Raw genomic sequence first — 12,269 nt, forward strand, 5'->3', positions numbered from 1 at the left:
ACAGCCTACTCAATGGGAGAAAATATTTGGAAATCACATATCCAATCAGGATTTAATATCCAGGATATATAAAGAAATGCTACAACTCAACAATAAAGAGACAAACAACACAATTTAAAAAATGGGCAAAAGGCTTGAATGAACATTTCTCCATTGAGGATACACAAATGGCTAAAAAGCACATGACAAGATGCTCAACATTCTTAGTTATTAGGGAAATGCAAATTAAAACCACAATGAACTATCATTTCACACACACTAGGATGGCTACCATTAAAAAAAAACAAACAGAAAATTACAAGTGTTGGAGAGGATGTGGAGAAATAGGAACACTCATTCATTGCTGGTGGGAATGTAAAATGGTGGAGCTGCTGTGGAAGACAGTTTGGCAGTTCCTCAGGAAGCTAAGTATACAACTAACATATGATCTGGTGATCCCTCTACTAGGTATATACCCAGAAGAACTGAAAGCAGGAACTCGAGCAGATATCTGCACACCAATGTTCACAGCAGCATTGTTCACAATCGCCAAAAGATGAAAACAACCCAAGTGTTCATCAACTGATGAATGGATAAAAAAATGTGCTATACACATACAGTGGAATATTATTCAGCCAAAACAAGGAATGAAATCCTGAAACATGTGACAACATGGATGAACCTTGAGGACGTTGTGGTGAGTGAAACAAGCCAAACAAAAGGACAAATATTGTATGATCTCACTGACATGAAGTAATTATAATAAGCAAATTTATAGAGTTAGAATCTAGAATATAGATTATCAGTGGATAGAATGGGGGTAGAGAACGGGGAGCAACTGCTTAATTTGTACAGAATTTCTATTTAGGTTGATTGCAAAGATTTGGAAATGGACGGTGGTGATGGTAGCACATTATTGTGAGTGTAATTAACAGCACTGAAGTATGTATGTGAATGTGGTTGAAAGGGGAAGTTTAGGGCTGTGTATGTTACTAGAAGAGAAGTGCGAAGATAAAACATGGGACTATGTAACACAATGAACCCTGTTGTGAACGATGGACTCAGTTTAATATTACAAGTTTAATATTAGTAGTACAAGAGTGTTCTTTCATGAATTATAAAAATGTATTAATAATATATAATACAAAATATATTTATTGTATTTAATAATATAAAATTAACAATTTAAATATACAAAAATAATATAATAATACAAAAAAGATGTTAATAATAGGGTGGCATGTGGGAAAAGATACACTTAATGTAAATTTATGGACCATAGTTGTTAGCACTATTTTAATATTCTTTCATCAATTGTAACAAAGGTGCCACACTAATGTAAAGTGTCAACAATATAGGGATATATGGGAATGTGTTTTTTTGTTTCTGTAAACCTATAGCTTCTCTAATTAAAAATCATAAAACAAAAACATTATGCTAAGTGAAACAGGACAGAAAATACTACATACTGTATGATTCAATATATTTTAAAATGTAAATATAAATAAATCTATAGAGACAGAAATAGATTAGTGGTTATAGGGATGGGGAAGGATAGAGAGATTGAGAAGGGACTGTTAAGAGGTAGGTTTTTTTTTGGAGTAATGGAAATGTTATAAAATCGATTGTGGTGATGAATGGACAATACACTAAACTTACTAAAAGCCCTTGCTTGTACACTTTGGATGGACTGTATGGAATGTGAATGTATCTCAATAAAACTGCCTTAAAAGAAAAGAGGTGTAGGAAAGTGCAAAACGGTATGTGTTCAGTGTTATCCATGGCCTCATTGTTTATAACAGGAAAAAGTTACGAATAACTTCCATGTCCATCAATAGGGGACACGTACGACGGAATACTATGCAGACGTAAGAAGTAGGACGTGCTTTGCACAGGGAACTGGAACAATCTCCAAGATGTAGAGTTACATGTACAAAGCAAGGTGCAAAAAGTACGAGTGTGCTACTTCTGGGCCCAGAAGGGCGGCAAGTATATAACTGCATTTTCTGGCATTTGCACAAACTGTCTCCGTAAGGATATATAGAAAGCTGGTCCGGAAAGGGGAATGTGGGTGCTGAGCTTTACAAAAGAGACATTTTACTGTACACTCTTTTGAATCTTTTGAACTTTGAAAAAGGTGTTTTCTATTAAAAAAATAATAAAAAAGAACAGGGAGAAAGACCCATGTATCCTTGAAATAGAATTCCCTCTCAGTGCATTTAACGGAAAGGAGAAGGAATTGCAGGGAGAAGGCAGGATACTGACTGGAGGGGGTGCAGGGTAGAGGAAAGTTTTTTTTTTTTATTTCTAAAACGTGGCAAACCAGAGCCTTTTAACAGAGGGAGCAGAAGGAGCCAGGGGGCTGGAGGGGGTGCAGACACTGTGAAGAGGGGATCTGCAGTGCAGCAGGGTCCTGGAAATGGAGGCCGGGGCTGGGGGCGAGGAAGGTTTGCTTCAGAGTGGCAGGCAGCCCGAGAAGTGGGTCCTTTCCACTCTCAGTCTGGTCCCCACCCTTCCCTTGCGTTGGGTGGGACAGTTCCTCAAGGGAGAGCCAGGTCACCCCCAGCTGCCCACCACGTCCCCCTCGGCTCCCTCTCCGTGCCCCTCGGTGGCAGTACCCACCTTTACCACCCTCTCAACCATCCCTGCTCCCTCACTTTCCTCCAGAAGGTTGAGGCCCTCCAAGAGGAATTTCATCAACTCCTTCCCCACATCCAAACACCTGCTAGTCCAGAGCCGCCCACAGCCCAGGGGAAAACAAAACCACACCTGGCCTGACAGTCTGAGGGGCAGCGTCTCAGCGCACACACACACCCCTCGCCAGGGTGCAGTCAAGCTCGTTCCCGCCCCACAGAGGTCCCCGCGCAGGCTCCGGCAGCCCATGGCCTGGCATCGGGTGTGCAAGGAGAGGAAGCGGAGGGGAGCTCCAGTGGGTGCCAGCAGGCAGGGCTTGGCTCTCGGGGGTCCTTCTCAGGCAGGGCCCCTCACCTGGGCTTCGTAGGGCCCCCGGGGGGCACACAAAACCTGAGGGGGGTGGGGGCACCTGAGGCTGAGGGCACAGTCATAGGCTCCACTGCACATGTGTTTTTCTGGAAGCTGAGGGTTCATCATTTTTATCAGCCTCTCAAAGGGTGACCCTAAACAGTTCAGCACCATGCTCCTGAGAATAAGGATTCTCGGAGACGACACAGGGCGGGGTACACAGTGGGATGGGACATTTTGGATGGGACACAGGCTCCGTGTGCTCAGATCCTGGAACCCATCCCCACTCTGGCTCAGGCTCACGAGGGGAAAATGGCTGCTGGCGAGAACTAGAAGGGCTGACACCTCTACCAAGGTGCACTGCTCCCCCCCACCCCCCACCCCCAAAAACACCGACCTTGGGACCTTAGCTTTGGCAGCTAAGAGGCCCTTGAAGCCCTCGAGTTCCAACAGGGCCCGGAAGGCCCGAGGTTGGCCTCCAGGGGGCGCCATTGAGCTCCAGCTCCCCAAGCAGGGACGATAAATTCCTGTAAACACCCCAAGAAACCCTCAGAAATATGTCTGGAGGGGAACACCAGAAAATCCAGGAATTCCTGCTGGTAAACATAGCAGAGCCTCATCTGTGATCTCAGGGAACCTGAGAAGTTAGTGACCCACCTCCTGGTAGACCAAGGCCACCTGCACCGGCCCCCTTCTGCAGGGGGCTCGCTCCCGTGGCTGCAGAACTGACTCACCCACCTACGCCAAGGGGCCCACGGCTTCTTCCAGAACGCTCTCCCTGGCCCTGGTGGGCGCTTTGGGTGGTGCGGCCAGGCCCCTGCCTCTTACTTGCGAGACTGCAGGACACACAACACCCAGTGGGTCCTTTGCCACCTGGGCCTCACCTGATCCTGGGACATAGGCAGAGCAGGTACGTTTTACCCATTTAGCAGCCGAGGGAGCTGAAATTCATGGAGGTTTAGGATGGTGCCCAGATCACACGGTTGGTGAGTGGTGTGACGTGAAGGCTGCACTCCGGGTCTCCCCACTCCACACCCCGGGGCCGGCCCCAGCACTGCACCCACTGTCTCCAGGCTCTCGCTGCAGAGAAGCAGGGCACACCTCCTCAGAGAGCCTGGCTGCTTCCACTCCACTTTTCCAAGAACAGGTGAGAACAACCTGGGCCTCAGGTATGACTATCTGCATAAATCCGAATAATGGGGGTTTCCGGGGGGAACCCAGGCAGATCCACTTGCTCCTTCCTTGGCACCCCCCTGCTCCTTCCTTAGTCCCCTTTCGTTTATCTCAGCCACCTTATGCAGAGGCTGACACGGAGTGACCCTTCTTTAAATACCTGTGTACAAGCTAAACACACACACGCAAAAGGAAGTTTCTGTAACCTGTGCTTCACTAGCTTGAGGTGTTAATAAGGTCATATTTTAATTTTTCACTCAAATCCTCTTCTGCCACATTAGGAGGAAATTCATCATCTCCCTCCGCACCTCTTCCCCTTCCCCTTGAATTGTCTTAAGCCTCTTATTCCGAGTCGGGGGCAGTAGATGGGTGGGTGGGGGCTCTTTCAATCGCCCCAGGACAGAGCTGTGGCATCCAAGCAGACACTACTGCCGTGTTTCTTGCTGCTGCATGGTGCTGCTGGTTTCAGCACAGCCCAGGACACGCAGCCCAGAGACAATCGGAGACAACCTAAGACTTTGGGACACCAAAGGGGACTGTCTTAGAAAAGCTCCTCTCCCAGCAGTGAGGAGCCCAGGGCCACAGCTAACAGTGGGGGGTGCAGGAGGGGCCGGGAACCCTTGCAGGCCGGCAGGGAGAGGCTTGGGAATGCATGTGACAGGAGGAAGGCAATGGGGCAGCTCTGCTCCTTTCCCCCCAAAACAGGCACGACATTTCTCAAAGCTGGGAATGAATGTGCTTTTCTAAATTCCCTGAACTCTGTAGCATCTCAAAGGAACTCTCATATTTTGGAAACTAGGAGACACATTTGTGGTTACTTAAGACTTTCCAGACATCGAAATATGCCATCAATCTCTACTTTGAGATGTTTTTCTTTCTACAGGCAGTCACATTCCTGCTGAGACTGCGAGTAGATCCCACACTCAGCTCTACAGCAGAAGGCTTAGGTTCAGAAGTAGCATGGGGGAGCCAGGAAAATGCTCAAGCAATGCTTGGTACACAGCAGGTACTCAGCACATGCTCAGTGCAAGAACTTCCCTGGGCCGTGGGCACACAGCAGATGCCCCATTCCAGCCCCTTCTGGGACCAGCACACACACACTCACCCCCTGTTCCCAAAGCACCCTCCATCTCACAGGATTAAGCACCTAGAGGACTGAGCAGACGCCTTTCGGTGGCCAAGGACATGCTGCTTTATTTGGTTAGCCTCAGTTCAGAAGACACTTTACTGAATTCAGGGAATTAAAAGAAAAAAAAGACCAGAAAACAAGTATTGTGATTTTGTTACTTTAAGTGCATTCACTTTGACAATGACTGTAACTACCTTGAGAATGTTGTTTTTTTTTTAAACACATTTATCTCATTAAGGATTTTACAAGGTTTCCACCGGAAAATGCAGAGGCATCATCTTTCCCTTGGAAACTGGCTGAATGTGTTGCATTTTAACAAAATGATGATGTGCAATTGTAAACATCTTACATTGTTAAATTCCAAGCCTGATCCATCTGATAAACAAAAAAATCCACTTCTTTTTAAAGAAGTATTTGTGTTATTAAAATAGTAACGGTCTTAATCCTTGTATCAAAAGACACATTTTTTGTTTAGACGAGCAATAGCTCTCAGATCTGGGGAGGTTCTGAGTCAACCCTTTGCGAGGTTCTGCTTAAACGCTTCGCTGCTCCATCCTCTGACCTCACAGTCAAAGTTCTCCCAGCTGCTGAAACCTGGATCAGACGCCCTCCGTCAATTAATAAAATCCGTGGAAATGCCATTTGTCAACAATGGCAACAGGGCTGCGAGTCTAGAGATACTGCCAATTGGCCATTCGTTGGTTTCCGAAACACTCTTGGCTCCACGCGGCTCAGACGTATTCTGGCTTCACGAGAAGCTGCCGCCACTTCCCCGCCTCCTTCTGTGCCGAAGCCCACAGCAGCTGCTCCGGAGCAGCCTGCCTCCTCGCCGCCGTCCACGCCTCCTCCACGCCTCCTCCACGCCGTCGTCCTCGCCGCCGTCCACGCCGGCTCTGCTCTCCCAGGCTGGCTTCCCGAGAGCAAACCACACCTGCGCCCGGGCTCACCTGTGCCCGCCCACCTGCGAGGCCCTCCAGCAGGGAGGCTGGTCTTTCCGCCTGCCACCGAGTCACGGGGTGTTCTTGGCACATCAGTTTCCTCATCTGACAACTGGGGGCCTGAACCAGGAAAATTCTAAGGCTCCTGAGCACCCATTTCCTGTGATTTTCTACCTTCCACCCAGGGAGGAAGAACAAAAAAAGGCCCCATAGGATACAGGGGAAAAAGAAGTATGGGATTTTTGGGGTTTTCTTTTTATTTTTTTTTTGGAGTAATGGAAATGTTCTGAAATTGTAGCGATGAAGGCACAACTATGTGACGATACTGTGAGCCATGATTGTATACTTTGGATGGGTTATATGGTGTGGGAATATATCTCAATAAAATTGCATTTTTAAAAAAGGCCCCACAGGGCATTAGCCAGGCTGCCTGCATGGAGGGAGAATGAGAGCAGGTGGCCGTGAAGACGTTTCCAAGGTGGGGCCTGGGAGAGCGCCTCCTCAGGGGGGTGGGAAGGCAAGAGTGGAGATCAAGACCCGATCTCCTGGGTCAAGAAAGCTTGGAATTGTAAATCCCAGAGTTGTGGAGCTGGACGGGCCTCCAAGAGCATTGGGGCTCATTTTCCAGAGAGCGAAACTGAGGCCCAGAAGGGGAACATGACTAAAGTCTTAGGCCCACCCCAAGTCAAGGGAAGAGCCAAGAGTAGAACCTGAGTCTTCTGGTTCCCGGTCCAGTCGTCCCTCTCCCCACACCCCACTGCCGGAGGAACGGACCTGCTCTTTGGGGTATCCAGAGGCTGGAGGAGGCCAGTGGGGCTGTGGCCACAGAAGGAAGTGTCAGATAGAGATCTAGAGCTTAGACTAAGTCCTCGCTACCCAAAGTCTGGTTGAAGCGGCTTGGGCACCCCCTGGGAGCTTGTTAGAAAGGCAGAATCTCAGAATCTGCCATTTAACAACTTCCCGAGCGATTCATTTGCACGTTAAAACTGAGAAGCACTGAGCTGAAGCAGCCTCCCTGGGAGAGATTGCTCAAGGGAAGGCAGACCCCAGGGTGCACACTCCTTTCAGCTTAAGTCAGGGAGCAGCTCCCGGGTGCCCCGTCCACAGCAGGACAGGTCCTGAAGCGCAGTGGAGGCCGCAAGGCTTTGGGTCCCAGGACGTGCTCACCTGTGCCAGCTCAGAGCCCCCATGCCTTTGGGACCCACAGCCCTGGGTCCACATTCACCCAATGAGCCTCCCCCAGCAGGGAGAGTGGGTGATGGGAAAGGGTCCCAGAGAAGCTTATAGACTGCATCTCCCCGTGATCAAGAGGAGCAGATTATCTGAGCTCCCCTTGCTTCCTTTACCTGTCCATGCACATGTGGCCCAGCTCTGCACAGCTGACTGCCCTCTGCAGCAAGCATTTCAGCCAGGCGCCGGCCGTGTTCAGGAGTGTCTGAATAGGGATCTGAGAAGGTTACTACACCTCAGAGGTGGTTCAGTCCCAGCTAGAGCCCTGGGCAAAGTCCAGGCCTCTGAGGCCTGCTCGGGTGGGGTCAGCTCTGCGCAGGGGCCCAGGAGCTGCGGCCACGGGTCTGATGGGGGAGACTGCAAGGCCACCGTCCTCCCAGCGCTGTGGCTCGCCTGGCCTCAGCGGCAGTACTCCCGCTCGATGCTCGCCATCAGCTCCTCTTCTGAGTAGTCGTACAGGACGGCTGACTGGCTCTCAGGCCTCTTGTGGCTGCTCCTTGGGGGTCTGCAGGTGAGAAACAAGCAGTGATGTCAGGAGGCCAGCTGTCGCCTTCAAACTCACCGTCTCTCCTCAACCACCACGATGGCCCTTCATGCACCTCTGACCCATCCTAAAACCAAGATGGAAAACCTTTGCTGGTTTCCCACACCCTTGGGACACCTTCTAAGTGTCTTAGCTCAACATGTAAGACACGACGTGCCCCCTGCCTACTGCTCCGGCTTCACTTCCCATTATGTTATCCGCTGATAGGAGGCCAGTCCGCACAGTGTTTAAGAGTACAGGTTCTGGGTTTGGAGAGCCTGGACTGTGAATCCCAGCTCTGCTGCTTACGACTTGGTGACCTTGGGGCAAGTCTCACTTCTCTGAGAATCTTTTTTCTCTCTCTCTGTAAAATGGAGATAATACCACTTTGTTCATAGGTTTATTCTGAGGAGTAGATAAGATAAAGCACGGATGGCATGTGACACGGATTCTGGCACACTGTACAAGCCCTTACTGAAATGTGTACGAGCATTATGAGGTCCATTTGCTTGAAGTAATCCCTGTGCCTGGCTCACTCTGGGGAGTTGCACTGGCAGGTGCTGTGGTAGGACAGAGTTGGGTGATCTTGTCTGCTCTTCAACCAATTTGGTGGCAAAACTGGAAAGTGAAGGAGGCAGGCTTCCCATCCTGCAGCCTGAGCTCCAGAAATAGACTGCACGCCAGCCTGGGCCCTGTCTGCCCACCCTCCCCGGGTTTTCTGGACTCCGTGTGGGCCCTGGGTGGTGCCGAGTGTGCCTCCTGGGCCTCTCTGCCCTTCAAAATATGCACCAGCCTGGCCTTGCTCCCACTACAGAAACTTCGACAAGTTGGAGCCTTGGGGAGCCCCGAGCAGGGGGTGAAGACTCGGCCACGCTGGGTGCTGCCAGCCTGGGTGAGCAGCCTTTGACAAGGGCATGCAGGTCTGCAGCTGCCAAGAGGGGCAGGGGAGCTGGGCCAGGCTTGCACAGTGGACAGTGTGGGACACCAGCCAGAGACGTGCTGCTCTGGCAGGGAAGGAGCCCTGAGGCCTGCTGCTACTTATCCATCACAAAACTGGGGTGAGCTGCTCCCCTTTCCTGGGCTCCTTCCCGATCTGTGGACTCTCGGGTTGGGCCAGATGGTCTCTGAGCTGTGTCTGATCCCTGCGGCTGAACTACACAGACAGCAGCATTCCTGGGTTCTGTCTGGCTCTCCCAGAAGCCTGGGCCACAGTTGGACCCTGGGGCGTAGCCACTTGATTTTATTACCTAATGGTGTGTACAGCTTTGATAGGTACCAAGGACAAAACAGGAGAATGAGGATCCGACCAGTTGGACTCCAGTTATCCTGGGACAGACCCCACCCCAGCCCCAGGAAACGACACTTGCCCATGGCACTGGTGGCTCCGGGACCCACCTGATCAAGATTTGTGAAGCACCAACCACGTGCTCAGTAAACAGCACTCACTGTCATTTTTATTAAGATGTGCAGGACTCCTAGCATACTGCCTGTTAGCAAAGGTGCTCAATAAATGTTTCTTTCCGCCCTTGAGAGAGTGGAAAAAGCAAACACACAAGGCGGCCAGCTAGAGCCCTGGCTCTGACACTTAACAGCCGGGTGGCCTCGGACAAGTCATTTAACTTGCCTCAGTTTACCTGTCTGTAAGTGGTAGACCCCACCCTGCAAGGCTGTCCTGAGGATGAGAGGAGACAGTGTCATCCTACCTCTAGCTCAGAGCTCATCACACTGCAAGTACCCAGGAGAGACCCAACCAATATTCCTTTCTTTCCTGGACTCGTTCTCACTGAATGCTTTCAGGAAGAGAAGTAGCAGGGATGAGACACTGCAAGCGGTCCTCCTGGCCAGCGGGTCAGGCTGGAAGCAGGCTGTCTGGCAGGAAGCCCGGCTGGGGACCCCTGGGCAGGAAGCCAGTGCTGGAGCTGAGCTCTGCCTCATCCCTCCTGAGATGTGAGTAGAATTCCAGTATCCGAGATGCCCTACTAGGAGGTGAAAGCCAGAGCCCTGCGGGGGGTGGTGGCACATGGTGCCCTGGCAGCAGACTTCGCTTGTTCCACTGGGCTCAGCCACATGCAGGTCCTTTCTCGCCAGGGACCCCTGCCAATCCGTGTAGTTGGGACACAGGGGAGAAGGAAGGGGCGAGGAGAGAGGGGTTGGCCAAGGAGGGTGGCCCGGCTGCTCGTTCCCTGGTAAGGGAGAGATGCCCCAAGGGGCGTGGGGGGCTGAGGGAGGCAGGGCCCAGGGCTGGGGACCACGGCCGGAGGGCAGGGCTCAGGGCTGGGCAGCAAGCACCCCCTGGCAACGCCTCACCAGCAGCCCCTGGTGGTGCCCTGGCCTGGGAGCTCGGGAAGCCAGATGGGTGTCTCAGGCACTTTTCCCCTCCCTGGGGGTGGGGGTGGTAGTGGTAGGAACTCTCTACCAAGAGAGAGAAGGATCCTAAATGGACTTCCTGGAAAGTTCTCACTCTCCTCAGGGAGTCAAAAAGCATATTTTAAAAAGTTACAATTCACTATTAGTTTTTCTTCAGCAGGGATTCCTAAAGCCATGAATTTAAAAAAAGAGAGAGACGTCACTGTGAGAATAATTAACAGTGCTGAATGGTGTGTGAGTGTGGTGGAAAGGGGAAGTGTAGAATCACTATGTCACTGGAAGGAAAGTGGGAGTTAAAGCATGGGAATGTATAAAACAGTGAATCCTGTGGTGGACAATGTCTGTGCTTAACTACAAATATAAAAAAGTTCTTTCATGAACTACAATAAATGTATAACACTGTTACAAGGAGTTAATAATAGAAGGGTTTATGGGGAAAAATGCACCTATTGTAAACTATGGACTATAGTTAACAGTAATATTTTAATGCTCTTTCACCAACAGCAACAAATGTACCACGCTAATTCGAGGGTGGGGGTGAGTTAAGGGGTATAGGAGGATTAGGGTTTTTTCTTTTATTTTCATTTCTTTTCTGGAGTAATGAAAATGTTTTAAATTTGATCATGGGAATGTATGTATGACTATGTGATGCTACTGTGAGCCAGTGACTGCAAACTTTGGATGGTTTCTATGGTGTGTGAATATACCTCAATTTAAAAAAAAAAGTATTTAAAAAGAGAGAGAGAGAAATCACTGCAAGAAAAGAAAGCAATGATTTTCTAGAGAGAACAAATCAATTACAACCGGGCTTCAAAGCCTGCATGTTCAATGAGACAAGAAGGGGCCGGAGGCTGTGTGCCGCTCTCCTAAGTCTGGACGATACTGGTCTCTGCCTGTTGGCAAATCGCATTTTGTATCTCAGTTGACTCATAAGGGACATGGGGAGGGTGGCTCTCCCTGTGGGTGTCTGCTGTGTCCCTGGCCTGGCCCGAGCCTGCCTTATGCAGGCCTAGAAGCATGTGCGGGATGGACTGTGTGTGAATTTCAGCAGCAGGTCCACCTGTTCCTCCTGTCTAATCCCTCACCCGCCCCTGGGCCCTGCACAGGCCCCTCTGCGCCCACCATCCCATCCCATAGGCCTCGGGTCAGGCCATCCTGGCCCTGCCCTTCAAGCTCGGGGCAGTGGTGACTCCTCCCGCACGCTGGCCCCGCCTGCTGCCCCCAGGGCCTGGGTGGAAGGACGTGCACATCACCGAGGACGTCAGGCTCGGGGCCGAGGCCAGCAGGCCCCCAGCTCCCGGGAAACGGTCCTTCAACAAGCGTGTGTGCATGTGTGTGCACTGTGCATGTATGTGTGCTGTCCATGTGTGTGCTGTGCATGTGTATGCACTGTACTGTGTGTGTGCTGTCCATGTGTGTGCACTGTGCATGTGTGTGTGCTGTGCATGTGTGCCCTGTACATGTGTGTGCACTGTGTGTGTTAGGATGTGGCACTGTGCCTGGCAGAAGGCCAGGGCCGAAGCCCTTAGCTGGCCGGGGTGACCGTGTGGACTCTGAGCTGAGGGCCTGGCTCTGGTCCTATCTGTGTGCCTGGGAGCTGCAGGGGATCTGAGATGAAGCAGACACCAGCCTGGCCTCCACGGGGCCTCGTGTTAAAGGACAAGATTAAGGCCTAAGTGTCCCGTGTGGCAACTCTACTAAGAGGACATCAGCAATAAGGACAGGCAGATGGAGGAGGGAGAGAGACCAGAGTGACAAGGAGGAGAGGAGGGCGGGGCCAGCTGTTGAGGAAGAGGGGTCTGTACTGGGCTTGGTGGGCTTGCTTTCTTCCACATTTTATGATGAAAAAGTTCAAACACAGAACAGTTGAAAATTGTATGATTCAACAATTAACATTTTGCTATATTCTTTACCATGTATCTATCTACCAATTCATCTTATTATGATT

At 50.6% G+C, this 12,269-nt stretch overlaps 1 protein-coding gene across 3 annotated transcripts in view; it reads right to left on the minus strand.

Moving 5' to 3' along the window:
• CYS1 (cystin 1) overlaps positions 1 to 12,269 on the minus strand; it is a 114,125-nt gene that overhangs the window by 66,987 nt on the left and 34,869 nt on the right. Inside the window, exon 3 of one of the 3 annotated variants that reach the window (XR_005213281.1) lies at positions 7,548 to 7,936. The exons of 1 other annotated variant lie outside the window; for it this stretch is intronic. Coding sequence is in view for 1 of the 2 variants with exons in the window: in XM_037812675.1 (XP_037668603.1) it covers positions 7,831 to 7,936 (106 nt within the window). In the remaining variant the exon portion in view is untranslated. Of the gene's footprint in view, positions 1 to 5,302; positions 7,937 to 12,269 lie in introns of those variants that run through there. One more of the 3 variants, XM_037812675.1, reaches the window with a different exon arrangement.

This window comes from Choloepus didactylus, chromosome 20 (assembly GCF_015220235.1).
Source record: "Choloepus didactylus isolate mChoDid1 chromosome 20, mChoDid1.pri, whole genome shotgun sequence".
Classification (NCBI taxonomy): Eukaryota; Metazoa; Chordata; class Mammalia; order Pilosa; family Megalonychidae; genus Choloepus; species Choloepus didactylus.